This window comes from Halictus rubicundus, chromosome 11, assembly GCF_050948215.1.
Source record: "Halictus rubicundus isolate RS-2024b chromosome 11, iyHalRubi1_principal, whole genome shotgun sequence".
In the NCBI taxonomy this organism is placed as follows: Eukaryota; Metazoa; Arthropoda; class Insecta; order Hymenoptera; family Halictidae; genus Halictus; species Halictus rubicundus.
The window spans coordinates 12,505,871-12,517,729 of record NC_135159.1 but is presented as its reverse complement, the minus strand read 5'-3'; the positions used below and the strand labels follow the sequence as shown (position 1 = coordinate 12,517,729).

The following is an 11,859-nucleotide window of genomic DNA, read 5'->3' as shown; positions in this document are numbered from 1 at the left end:
TCTTGAAATTTCAAATGTCAGTGTCACACGATGAAATGAAAAGGTTAGAAATACATGATTATGACAGGACGTGCAAATATGCAAGTAATGAAATATGTAATAGATATTTCAATACTTTAATTCATATCAGATGTTAAAATCTTATATTGCTATTTATTATGCGAAATACTTTAATTAAATATTAGATGTTAAAATCTTATTGCTATTTATGCGATATAAACTATATATGGTGATATACGTAGGCATAGACTATAGCCCGCAATCTAGACGTAACCACTAGAACGAAATTTCAGTCGACTAAAAACTATCGACTAAATATTCGATAGTATGTAGTAACTAAATAGTAATTAGTCGATAGTTGAATTTAGTCGATAATGCCCATCACTAGCTGGAATATCGGAAGGCGATTGAGGACGGTATATGTAGAAATCGGTGACGGATCAGGTTGGAGCGGGAAATGTGTTGACTGTTTGTCCATCTGCTGGGGAGCGTAGGAGGTAGCTGCCACAGGACGACGTCCCACAATTATACCATCCAGAACCATGACGACGGCACTGTATCTGGAGCACTATTTAGACAGTAAGTGTACAATCCCTTTTTTCCCTCGTCAAAACTGTGAAAAAGAAAACAATCGTACTTATCGTACATTATGTTGAACATAAGACCAGACAAACATTCAACGTTACATGTCGTAAATCTTCGAATTCTGTCAGCGGGATTAATAATTCGCGAACCTTCGCCAAACGTATGAACGAGATCACATAAAAGAGAACGTAGATGAAAATAAACAGTGAAAATTCTGCCCTGTACAAATCTTTACAGAAGAATAACTCAAAGCTTGCAGAATAGATATTACCCGAGCTTCATAAACCAACGTGTTATTATCGTTCAATTTTGGTAACGCAAATATTTCTTTTACCCCCTCAAAAAATGTAGCAACCAATGAGTACTGAAAAAGACTTTTCATGTATCAACTCTGGGCCAGTTTATAATGTACCGTTTTGTCTTCTAGGTCTGGAGCATTTGCCCATTGAATTACAGAGGAACTTCACGTTAATGCGAGATCTGGACACTAGGGCACAGGGGTTGATGAAAGATATAGACAAATTGGCAGACGACTATTTAAAAAACATAAAGAAGGAATCTCCGGAAAAGAAGAAGGAACAATTCACTCACATACAAAATTTATTTAACAAGGCGAAAGAGTATGGGGACGATAAAGTTCAGTTAGCCATACAGACATACGAGTTAGTGGATAAACACATTAGAAGACTAGACTCAGACTTGGCGAGGTTCGAGGCTGAGATACAGGACAAAGCTTTAATCAGCAGTAGAGCACAAGAGGAGAACAATGCTAGTAAAAAAGGTAGAAAAAAGCTGAAAGAGAAGGAGAAACGGAAGAAGGGTGTTGCAGGTGCCAGTAGTGAAGATGAGTCAAAGATGGCTAGGAAAAAACAGAAGAAAGGTTTGCTTGATTATCTTTATATTTTCCAACAATTTGCGAATAAAAAAATTATCATATTCTTGTCTATACCTATATTAGGTGGATCTGTCGCTTCTGCGTCGTCTGCTGGTGCTGTAGGAAGTGGAGCGCAAGTGGATTCCGGTGCACTTGGGCATCCAGCGGATGTCTTGGATATGCCTGTTGATCCTAACGAACCAACGTATTGTCTGTGTCATCAGGTTTCTTACGGAGAAATGATCGGTTGTGATAATCCTGACGTAAGTCTACATAACTTTGTTTTTTCAGTGTCTATTTATTATTCTCTTACAAGCATAATATTATTGTCTTTTCTCGACACAGTGTCCCATAGAATGGTTCCACTTTGCTTGTGTTGGCTTGACTACGAAACCTAAAGGGAAATGGTACTGTCCTAAATGCACGCAAGATAGAAAAAAGAAATAGGTATATGTGGCTCGTGTACAATTGCTGATTGTATCTTAAAGAAAAGACTCGTACATTACTTCTAAAATTAGCATACTACAAGAACACTTTTCATGGTTCAACATGAAACAAAATTAAATTGTATGAAAAAGGTAGAAAATTTGTAAAAAAAAAGAAAAGAAAAGGAAAAATGAAACAAGAGGGGAAACAAAAAAGAAAGTGCTAATAACTGTATTTATATTGCATCCAACGTTGCTGCGAGTTTCTTTGTTTAGGAACACAGACATTGATCATGTATTATTTGTCATGTATGGTCGGCAATGTTAGATATAATGAAAGTACAGTGAAATGTTAGCTGATCACAGAAAAGAATATTTGAGAATCGGCCATGATTATTGTTCTCTCTTTCTATGTTTCTCTTTTTTAGATGTACAAAGTAGTAATTTATTATAAATAACTGAAATTCAAACAAGAGCTTTACAACTTTTTATATAATTTTTTCCTTGGCCGTTTTTTGAACATCTGTGATTCGCTTATCGAAGTTTCTGTCTTTAAACTAAGTATTGACACGTAATTATAGTATTAAAATTAAAATTATTACTGTTTTTATATTTTATAAATGTAAATGACACTGTATAGAGAGTAAGTTTTTTGTTGAAATAAAATATACAAAATAAATAAACTTTTTATATATAATTATGAAAAATATATTTAATTTACCGAAACGTAGATATTTAAATAGTCGTTTGTTTCCTGTTCTTTTTTTAATAGGCGTATGTACTATATTTACAAGCACCATTGAATGCTATAATAGCATAGAAAATGCAAATGCTAAGATTGAAGTTATTCAAGTTGATGATGATTCTAAGTGAAGTTAATTTCTTATTTAAATATTATAATCAATTTCATAGATATACTCACCAAATTGTTCAGACTATCGCGTTATACAGAATACATATGTGCAATTGCATTAAAAAATAATGACTAGAGTATTGACTGCATAAAGAGTATTCATTCATTCATCCATTATGGAATGCCTGCTTGTAGATTGCAACACTGACTAGGTGGAACAGTCCAGTTGTATTGATAGCTCATTCGATTTCTCGTTTCCTTCACACACAATTGTCCGGATGCTTGGTAATATTCATGCATATTTTTCATGTTCGCAATCGTATGTTTGTGTGTGACTATGTACTGATTAGAACAGCCACGTGATCTGTACTCTGTATCAAAACGCACATCGTGCTTCCTCTCAATATTTGCTAGTGGAGCTATCCACAGTGCAACAGACACATCTTCTGCTTTGTGCAACCTTTAAATTGATTAAACGATTAAATGTTAATTAATTAAAGCAAATGCAGTAATGTTTAACTTACTTGAGAATGTCCATGTTCATAGCGATAAACTTGACTAAATTATGAGACAGAACATATCCACCTCCAAGCGCATAAGGAAGATAATAATCACAAAGTATCCAGTCAGTCTCTTTCCAAGGTCCACTTCTCTTAACATGCGCTTTCCCATTGAAGAAACCCCAGTACAATTCCCTCTTGGTTCCTCTGTTATCCCATTTGTCCAATTCTTTCAGAACTTTGTGCACCAGTACAAACGAATCGTCGTCGCATTTCATTAAGTAGTTGAAGTTGTATTGCTCGTACACTTCTTTCAGCCCATATAAAACTTTCTTTGTTAACATTCCGTAAGAGTCTATCAATTTCGGTAGCAAAAGCAAGTCGTTGAACCTGTGTTTCTCTGACAGCAATGTTTCCTTTTGTTCCGGTAGTATGTTCTGAGTCCCTACCACGAACAGGTGCTTGACAGTGGCGTACTTTTGCGCCAACCATGTTTTCCTAATAGTTGCCCTCCACTCCAAGTTATCAGGGCTGGAGAGTACGAGTATCACGAGCCTGTACTTCGGCTTGTTCTTCATCTGGTCATCCGGCGAACATTTTGTGGAAGGTAAGAAATGAAAGCACAGGAAAATAAACACCAATATTATCAACAATGTCGGAATGTTCAGTTTGAAGTAAAACTTTTTTCGGATCATCGTAGAGAAATTCTTCGACGATGATCTCGTCGGTAGAAGCGTCATTAAATCCATTTTGCGAGTGTGTTACTGACTATCTGCATCTCTTAACCTTCTTAATATTATCTCTGTGCGTTCGCGATCTGACGTGACCACATCTTCTTAAGGGATTCCCCTTTTAAACAACGTTATTTATTACTTTAACATTTCGCTAGAAAAAATATATGTTTATGTTAAAATGTTCAAATGAGTCTACGACAATCAGCTGATCAAACTCAATGAAATTTACAAATTCCCCCCTCCACGAACACGTTGCCGTGTTACCCCCACCAGAGAGTGCAGGTTTTAAATACATGAAAAATTTGATATTTTCTTTCAGTATTTTAACGATTATTTAATAAATTTATTGAGAAAGGAAGCCTATATTGTGATTTGAAAAATATTATTGTATGGCGGGTAATTTGAAAAAGAATTTATCGAGGCATCTCATTGATCGGCTCCTGCGACTATAAATATGAATATTTATAAATGAAACTTTCGTTAAATATAGATCATGGCATATACTTTTTATATCAATTAGCAATATCGCTTGGAAAATAAATAATTCTTCTATATAAAGAGTTTTGAACACAGTCTATTTCTAATCGCCATAAGGGGTTTTTCCTTTAATAGATCGTATTGATTTTTAGAAAAACATTAAACGTACGATAATAGCAGTAAAGGTTCAGGGAACAAGTAATACTTAAATACTCTTTTATTTCTTGCTTGTGTATCTGGACTTAAACTATATTAAATATAAAATACTTGTATAAAAGGGATTACTTTACATTTTTATTGTACAGAATTTATTACAAAGTCCAATATCCTATTCGATATAATAAATAGTAGCAGTGACTGCTACTCAACTAAATATCCTGTTAATAAATAACCGCCTGAATCACTGGTCAGGATGTCGGGATGTGTTCTGTCTGGCAACACTTGGTAGGAACGTAGGAAGTTCGAAACTAGTTTTAGATTAATAACATTTTGTTGTTGCTTCAACATTACGTAGGTCTCCTGCAGAGGTTCCCGATATAAATGGTGGATCACAAAGGGTCTGGATGCTCCCAGAAAAGGCAAAAGAGCATTTATAATATTCAGAGGATGCTCTTTGGCTACAATAACTAATCCTCGAGCTTTCGTGTTCTTCACGAGCTCTACAGCTTGCTGAGTTTCCTCAAACCATTTCGGTTTCTTCGGGGGAACAATCTCTGTAGATTCAGATTTTTCAAGTTCATCCAATTTTCGTTTTGACCCTATTGACCCTGAGTTGTGCGAATTATGTTCTTTCAGGACTTCGCAGCTTTCAGCAATCTCGTTTGTGTCATTAGTGCTTTCTTTATCATTAATATCTTCATTTTGAACTTCATTGTTTTTATGATTTTCTAATGAAGTACAGTCAACTGTGTCATTTTTTTCAAGGAGTTTAAGTTCACTTGCTTCAGTCTTATTGGTTACATTATTGCATGGCTTCTTCGATGCCAAGATATTATTCAAAATAGCTTCTTCGCCTTGGTAATACAATCTTAGAAAGCTATAAATATTAACATTTATTAATCTGCTCAATTGTTCTTTAGGAAAGTTCATGGCATGTATTAACAAGGCCTTGGGCACATTCCCAGGATGCAGGTTTATCAAATGTCCTTCTGTATTCGCTCCAATTCTATCCAACAAAGCAGCCGCTGGCAAGCCTTGACACCCGCTATCGTACAGTATAAATAATCCGTTTGATTGAACGTCGCTGTATGACAATATCTGTGCTAATGTATCCATTCGTAAGCTTCCGATCTTAGCGTGATCTAGTTTGAAGTACACGTCATGCAAAGAACTTATGCTAGGCTTGCATACAGTCAAATATCTAAGATACTTTCGCTCTTTCTTTTTCAGATACTTCTCCTGGGAATATTCTGTTTTATCCGAGAAAGATTTATTGTTTTCAATCAGGCTACCTACTATTTCTTTACCACTTTTACCAGCTTCTTGGAGCTGAGTGATCTCTTCTTTGGACAATTTCTGGGACGTACCATCGTCGTTGATGGAACGATTATCGTGACCACTGGGCAAGGTGTCCAATAAATCATTCCACGATTCAGACTCTGAACCTTCTCTCAAAGAAAATGTTCTTTTCCCATTCTTTGATGGTATCATTTCAAAAGTGGTCCAATACCTCTTGCCAATAATCTCACCCATATTTACCAGATCTCTCCCCAGCATTAACTGTCCATTAGCAGTCACTTTATAAATTTTCTTGAAATTTAATTTCTTTACGATTACATATTTTCCTATGGTAATCACGTCTTCTTCGGATTCGCACATGTTTGTCAATCCCATGGAGTTTTCTGTACACGCTGGTACACGCTTTAACGTGTTACAACATAACCTAGCTGTTTGACATAACCTAAATACAAATACTCGTAAATCAACACACCATCTGTCATAAAAGGTTACCGTTGGTGCCCTGGTTACCGTGTCATCATCTACACAAGAGATTGTGTTTTAGAAATTAATGCGGTAATACTCCGTTCGTCCTTCGTCGTTATATTTTCATTAGTATTACGTGAGTATTATCCTTGTAAGTGTCAGGATAAAAATGTTTTTATCTCGCTTCATAAAAGTGTTTATTTTCTCAATACCTTTGATCTTTCTCATGTTTGTCTTTCGTTGCAGTAATTAGAAAGAAATGTTTCCTTACAAAGAATTCCAAGCAGTCGTGCTTGCTGGCGGAGGAGGATCTCGCATGACAGAACTTACTCACGGACAGTACAAATGTTTGTTGCCAATAGGAAATATACCAATGCTATGGTATCCTCTCCAGTTACTGGAACTTGCTGGTTTCAAAGAAGCCATAGTTGTCGTATCAGAGAATATGGGAAACAATGTATCCTTCGCTTTGAACAAACTAAACCTCAAGATCAAAGTAGACATTGTTGCAGTCGAAGATTCAGAAGATCTTGGAACCGCAGACTCCATTAGACTGATACACGAGAAAATCCACACAGATTTCTTAGTAATTTCCTGCGATCTGATCAGTAACGTTGACATATGCGAGGTTTTAAATCTATACAGAAAACATAATGCCAGTATTGCTGCACTTATGCTACCTGTGTCTAAGCTACCAGATGACTTTGTGACTCCAGGTCCAAAAAATAAACAAAAGCCAGAGACTGATCTGATAGGTATCGATAACGAAACAGGACGTTTAGTATTTTTGGCTTCAGCTTCTGATTTTGAGGAAACCATTAACATTTCGCATATGCTTCTTAAAAAGCATACAAGCTTTACCATTCACTCAAAGTTGCTGGATGCTCATCTATACGTGATGAGTAAATGGGTTTTAGATTACTTGGTGCACAATAAGTAAATAATATAGTATCAAAATACTTTAATAGTTTCATATATAATATACTTGATGCATTGTTTTCTTTTTAACAGGAGTTTCAGTACGTTAAAGGGTGAATTGCTTCCAAACATTGTCAGAAATCAATTGACTAAGCCTCCTAAGCAATTCACGGATGATAAGAACACATCGATAGTACAGTTCAATTCTAAAAAAGATATATATGGTTTTGCCGACGAGAAACCTCTAGACGATTTAATTAGAAAAATGTCAGCATACAACGACCATAGTACCGATTTGAAAGATGTGTATCATGGGGACATAGTGAGGTGTTATGCTCATATCGTTAGCGGGAAATTCGGGATTCGAGCAAACACTATACAAATGTACCATTTCGCTAACACCAAGGTGAAAATATGGAAGCAATTGTTTTCGAATTAATAGTTCTGTATTACCAGAGTGAATATTTCAGATATCAGAGTGGTGGAACAACAATGATATGGAGAAATCGAATGTTCCAAATATCTCAACTAGCGCTACTATAAACAGTACACAGATGCAGGACTGTCACGTGGATGACAATGCCACTATACATGAAAAAACTTCCCTTAAACAATGCCATATTGGACCGAATGCAGTCATTGAATCAAAGACTAGAATATCGTACAGTGTTGTAATGGAAAATGTTACTATTAAGCAAAGGTAATCTTAGTAACAAATTGAATGAGATATATGAAATAACTACATAGACTGTGGATTTTTATGCAAAATAAAAATTGTCTGCGTCAATTGCAGTCAATTACAGGAGCTAGATAGATATTTACATCTTTCCTGAATAATTTGAACAAGCTGAAAATAATCCAATAATATTTTTAAATTCTTTAAATGTCTCTATTGTTTTGCATTTGATCTACACAATTTTGTCATAAGTGTATAAAATCCGCAGTCTGGAAATGACATTGTATTATTTAATTTATAAATTGCAGATGCGTGATACATAATTGCATACTGTGCAATGGCTGTGTGATCGAGGAGGGTACTGAATTAAAGGATTGTGTTGTTGGTCCTCAACATGTTGTAGCAGGTCATCATTCTCGCGAAGTTCTCACTGACGCGGACGAGGTTATAGAAATTTAATTATTTATCAGTACACAATAAAGAGTTTTTGAAAATAATTGTTCTCTTTTATGAATACTCAAATTTTTTTATTTCATTCGTGTTCGAATTATTTTTTTGAAGATTAAAAAATATGTAGTATGGTTTATGGTTTATTCTTTTCTTTATATACATAAAGATGGCGTTGAAGAGCCTGAACTCTATCTGCCCAATATAAAAACGGTCCTTATGTAGTATTGTTGATCTACATCTAATTACTTATATACTATATATGAAAATATCTGTAATTCTATATATAATAAATTCGTTTCGCCTTACTTTGTCTATTATATAATCAATAATCAACACTTATAAACTGGGTATTAACATAAACATATATAAACTATATATAGATGTATCAGATGTTCTGATCTAAGAATTTGTTCTTAATATTTAATATTTGTACTCTATTCTTCATTTTCCTTCTCTGGAGGTATGTTTAAATTGCTCTGTCTATTTGTAATAAAAATATTGCTATAGCTCTCAAAATGGAATCATCTTTCTTTTTTAGTATACTGAAAACTTCCTCTTCTAGGTCTATGTCCTTTTTAGCAAAGATTCTCATTAGCTTTCCTCTTTTTCCTGAGTATATGGGACAGCTCCATATGATATGGTCAATGTCTTCGTTATCGTGGCCACATTCACATATTGTGTAATTTATGTATTTTTTCCTAGCTAGGGAACTTGCTAGGTTGTAGTGATTAGCTCTAATCCTGCTCAAGGTGTTAATGCATCTTCTTCCTATGTTCTTTATTGAATCAAACCAAGGCTTTCTTTTTCCTACGTTGGTATCTGTTGTTTCAAAGTATTTTTTTCCTTTATACTTTCCTTCTCTTATATGATTCCAATCTGATTTTTGCCACTTGCTATCTTCAGTATGGTTGTATATATCTTCTGTAGGGATTTTGAAATTGTCATCTGGATCATATCTCGTTCTTTCTTTTGCTACGGTATCAGCTCTTTCATTACCCTCAATTCCAACGTGTGCTGGGATCCAAGCAAAAGTGATTCTTTTTTCTTTCTTTGCATTAATGTTACAGACCTGTTTAGCGATCCTTATGATCCACGGGTTGATTAACTTGTCCGAAGAAATGCCTTGTAAGCCTCTTAGGGCACTTTCAGAGTCAGTTAGGATGATTATATTGCCCGTTGTGTCTGTATATTTTTCTTCTGCCATACTTATTGCCTTGCTTATGGCGATACATTCTGTTGTGTAAATGGTTGCTATATTATTAATGCTAAAACCCTCCTCTTCCCAGTCCTTATCTTTTTTGAAAACAATACCCACTCCGTTTGAAATGCTATCTTTCTTTTTGGAGCCATCTGTGTAAATTTGTATTGGGTTGAAGTCTGTGATCTTGAGTTTGTCCTTAATCATGATTACAAGGGTATCATCGTTAACGTCGTAGCATTTTCTTATAGAGCCTGTTTCAAAGTCTATTATGTCTTCCCATTTAATTTTCCTCAAGTACTGTACATTTCTGGTTAGTTTTTTGAATTCCAGATACCTGGTCTAGATCCATTGGTACCAATGTATTTATGGATATTTGATTGGATGGACCTTCCTGTGGGTCCATCTTTGTTAAATCCTCTCCTCCAATCATCGACAAGATAAACTTTCGTCCCGCCTCGCGGCGGGACGGATCACCGACTAGATCCGGCTCAGATATAGAGGTTATATCTCCCACTGTATTGGATTGTCTATAATTCTTGACTCTTTTAGAGAGCTTATTTATTTATTAGTTACCTTGCGAGGAATTCTTCTTTTTGGGATATTCCTATTCCAGTTCTACTTACTTTTACTCTAATATCACAGTAAAAAACTCTAAGCTCAAAACTTTCGTTCTTCACTTCCATACCGCCATCTCCTGTCTTTAACATGTTTGATTATATTTATCTTTTTGAGTTGAGAGCCACTGTAGTACGGTTCAAACTTGTTTGGACTGGGAACGTTCGGTTTTGGAACGCGCTCTATCATCTCTTTTGAAGTGTTCCTTCGTGCAAGATGGTGAGCGAGAATTCGAACAAACAATATCTATTTATTACAAAGCCATCTTGGACTTTTGTCACATAAAAACAATAAGAAGCATTTCAGTATCTCTCGTAGAAACGATATGCAACAATAGTTCCGACAGAAAAATTCGGAATAAATAGTTAATCATTGTCGTACGGCGTTAGAGGTTATGTCAGAAATGTTTACAATATGACACGCGGCTTTAAATCGCCAAAAGAAAAATATTCGTTCGATTTTCGAGTGTTTCGCGGGTATATTGCCTGAGAATTCAGAAAAATCGAAGTTTAAATAATTGTGTAATTATCATGTTTACAGACGAAGGGTACATCAAGTTTTGGTAAGCGGCGAAATAAGACACACACATTGTGCAGACGGTGTGGCCGCAGCTCGTATCACATCCAAAAATCGCAATGTGCTCAGTGTGGATATCCCCAGAAGAAAATGCGATCTTGTAAGTTCATTATCATCATATTTATTCATCGAGTCTTGAAAGTCGCAGGAATTATTTTTAAGAAACGAAGATGGCCTTCACCTTTTAATCCTTCGACTCTCTTTGCAACAAAAGCTTGAGAACACGTATTGCTCAGGATATGAGTACATTGAAGCTGGAATAGAAGCTAAGAGAGCATCAATCAGAGTGGCGATATTAATTGAATGCTGTGCTAAGCGTAGCTCTATTCATCCAATGTGAACGCTTCCACTATAAAAATACACATTGTATCATTGACTCTTCGCTCTCTTAGTTTCTTTCACAGCTCCAATGTACCTTAGATCTATCATCCAACCTAGTATTCCAATTTGTTCACAGTACCCTAAGTCTGCCTTTCGTTTGTAATCCTCCATAAGCTTCTCATTTCTCCATGTTTTTTTCTCAAGCATTTCATAGTCGAAGAGTTAAATGGAACGCTGTATATTCTTTCCTCATATTTATAGTTTACAAGACAAATGCAGACTACTATAAGTCAGGCTTTTTTGAATTCGAGTTTCGGAGTGACTGTTTTATACAAATAGAAATTGAATGTTTAGTGTTCTAACATTGTTATTGCTTTATTCAGATAACTGGTCAGTGAAAGCCAAAAGGAGGAAGACCACTGGTACCGGTCGCATGCGGTACTTGAAGATTGTTCGCCGCAAGTTCAAGTAAGTGTAGAACACCATTAAAGGATAAACTAAACAAATCATATTACATTATGCACTCACGATGTCTCTTCTCTTTTCTTTAGGAATGGGTTCAGGGAAGGTTTGCCAAAACCGAAGTCTGTTGCAACTAAGTAATCGCGACCTATGTCATTGTGTTGTGTATCTATAAGATTTTGACTACCAATAAACAACAGAAAACTCGCAGAGGTGTTTTGCATTATTCCTCGTAACGGGATCTTATTTTAGTAGTCGCGGCGGCTATA

The 11,859-nt window shown here is 35.5% G+C and overlaps 5 protein-coding genes across 8 annotated transcripts; 3 read left to right on the top strand and 2 right to left on the bottom strand.

Moving 5' to 3' along the window:
* Window positions 1-339: 339 nt before the first annotated feature.
* Ing5 (inhibitor of growth protein 5) lies at window positions 340-2,069 on the top strand. 2 transcript variants are annotated; one of them, XM_076796767.1, is made up of 4 exons: window positions 344-579; window positions 1,013-1,465; window positions 1,544-1,722; window positions 1,805-2,069. In XM_076796767.1, the coding sequence occupies exons 1-4, from the start codon at window positions 543-545 to the stop codon at window positions 1,904-1,906; spliced, it is 771 nt and encodes a 256-aa protein (XP_076652882.1). In that variant the 5' UTR covers window positions 344-542; the 3' UTR covers window positions 1,907-2,069. The 2 variants fall into 2 exon arrangements, with proteins under 2 accessions (XP_076652881.1, XP_076652882.1); XM_076796766.1 differs by having other exon boundaries at window positions 340-579; window positions 1,013-1,722.
* Window positions 1,714-4,211, bottom strand: Beta3galtii (beta-1,3-galactosyltransferase 6). Its single transcript, XM_076796765.1, has 3 exons — window positions 3,262-4,211; window positions 2,807-3,197; window positions 1,714-1,853 (listed from the first exon to the last, which is right to left on the bottom strand). The coding sequence occupies exons 1-2, from the start codon at window positions 3,984-3,986 to the stop codon at window positions 2,912-2,914; spliced, it is 1,011 nt and encodes a 336-aa protein (XP_076652880.1). The 5' UTR covers window positions 3,987-4,211; the 3' UTR covers window positions 1,714-1,853; window positions 2,807-2,911.
* Eif2bgamma (eukaryotic translation initiation factor 2B subunit gamma) lies at window positions 3,788-8,481 on the top strand. 3 transcript variants are annotated; one of them, XM_076796764.1, is made up of 5 exons: window positions 3,788-3,911; window positions 6,618-7,307; window positions 7,383-7,695; window positions 7,760-7,989; window positions 8,274-8,481. In XM_076796764.1, the coding sequence occupies exons 2-5, from the start codon at window positions 6,631-6,633 to the stop codon at window positions 8,422-8,424; spliced, it is 1,371 nt and encodes a 456-aa protein (XP_076652879.1). In that variant the 5' UTR covers window positions 3,788-3,911; window positions 6,618-6,630; the 3' UTR covers window positions 8,425-8,481. The 3 variants fall into 3 exon arrangements, with proteins under 3 accessions (XP_076652879.1, XP_076652877.1, XP_076652876.1); XM_076796762.1 differs by lacking the exon at window positions 3,788-3,911 and adding an exon at window positions 6,388-6,522; XM_076796761.1 differs by lacking the exon at window positions 3,788-3,911 and adding an exon at window positions 6,411-6,507.
* On the bottom strand, window positions 4,648-6,281 carry Trmt6 (tRNA methyltransferase 6 non-catalytic subunit). Its single transcript, XM_076796760.1, has one exon. It carries the CDS (start codon window positions 6,279-6,281, stop codon window positions 4,809-4,811), a length of 1,473 nt encoding a protein of 490 aa, XP_076652875.1. The 3' UTR covers window positions 4,648-4,808.
* A 1,848-nt stretch (window positions 8,482-10,329) lies between the features above and the next one.
* Window positions 10,330-11,800, top strand: Rpl37-1 (ribosomal protein L37-1). The gene is made up of 4 exons (XM_076796769.1): window positions 10,330-10,450; window positions 10,772-10,907; window positions 11,512-11,596; window positions 11,680-11,800. The coding sequence occupies exons 1-4, from the start codon at window positions 10,448-10,450 to the stop codon at window positions 11,729-11,731; spliced, it is 276 nt and encodes a 91-aa protein (XP_076652884.1). The 5' UTR covers window positions 10,330-10,447; the 3' UTR covers window positions 11,732-11,800.
* The last annotated feature ends 59 nt before the right edge of the window (window positions 11,801-11,859 follow it).

Bases quoted from the DNA above. Each gene is read 5' to 3' on its own strand.
- Beta3galtii (XM_076796765.1), bottom strand. From the start codon at position 3,986: ATGGATTTAATGACGCTTCTACCGACGAGATCATCGTCGAAGAATTTC. The intron at 3,198-3,261 runs GTAAGTTAAACA...ATCAATTTAAAG, and splicing joins ATGAACATGGACATTCTCAA to GTTGCACAAAGCAGAAGATG.
- Ing5 (XM_076796766.1), top strand. From the start codon at position 543: ATGACGACGGCACTGTATCTGGAGCACTATTTAGACA. The intron at 580-1,012 runs GTAAGTGTACAA...TTTGTCTTCTAG, and splicing joins TCTGGAGCACTATTTAGACA to GTCTGGAGCATTTGCCCATT. The intron at 1,723-1,804 runs GTAAGTCTACAT...TTCTCGACACAG, and splicing joins TCGGTTGTGATAATCCTGAC to TGTCCCATAGAATGGTTCCA.
- Eif2bgamma (XM_076796764.1), top strand. From the start codon at position 6,631: ATGTTTCCTTACAAAGAATTCCAAGCAGTCGTGCTTGCTGGCGGAGGA. The intron at 7,308-7,382 runs GTAAATAATATA...TCTTTTTAACAG, and splicing joins GATTACTTGGTGCACAATAA to GAGTTTCAGTACGTTAAAGG. The intron at 7,696-7,759 runs GTGAAAATATGG...TGAATATTTCAG, and splicing joins ACCATTTCGCTAACACCAAG to ATATCAGAGTGGTGGAACAA.
- Rpl37-1 (XM_076796769.1), top strand. The intron at 10,908-11,511 runs GTAAGTTCATTA...TGCTTTATTCAG, and splicing joins CCAGAAGAAAATGCGATCTT to ATAACTGGTCAGTGAAAGCC. The intron at 11,597-11,679 runs GTAAGTGTAGAA...TCTTTTCTTTAG, and splicing joins ATTGTTCGCCGCAAGTTCAA to GAATGGGTTCAGGGAAGGTT.
- Trmt6 (XM_076796760.1), bottom strand. From the start codon at position 6,281: ATGGGATTGACAAACATGTGCGAATCCGAAGAAGACGTGATTACCATA.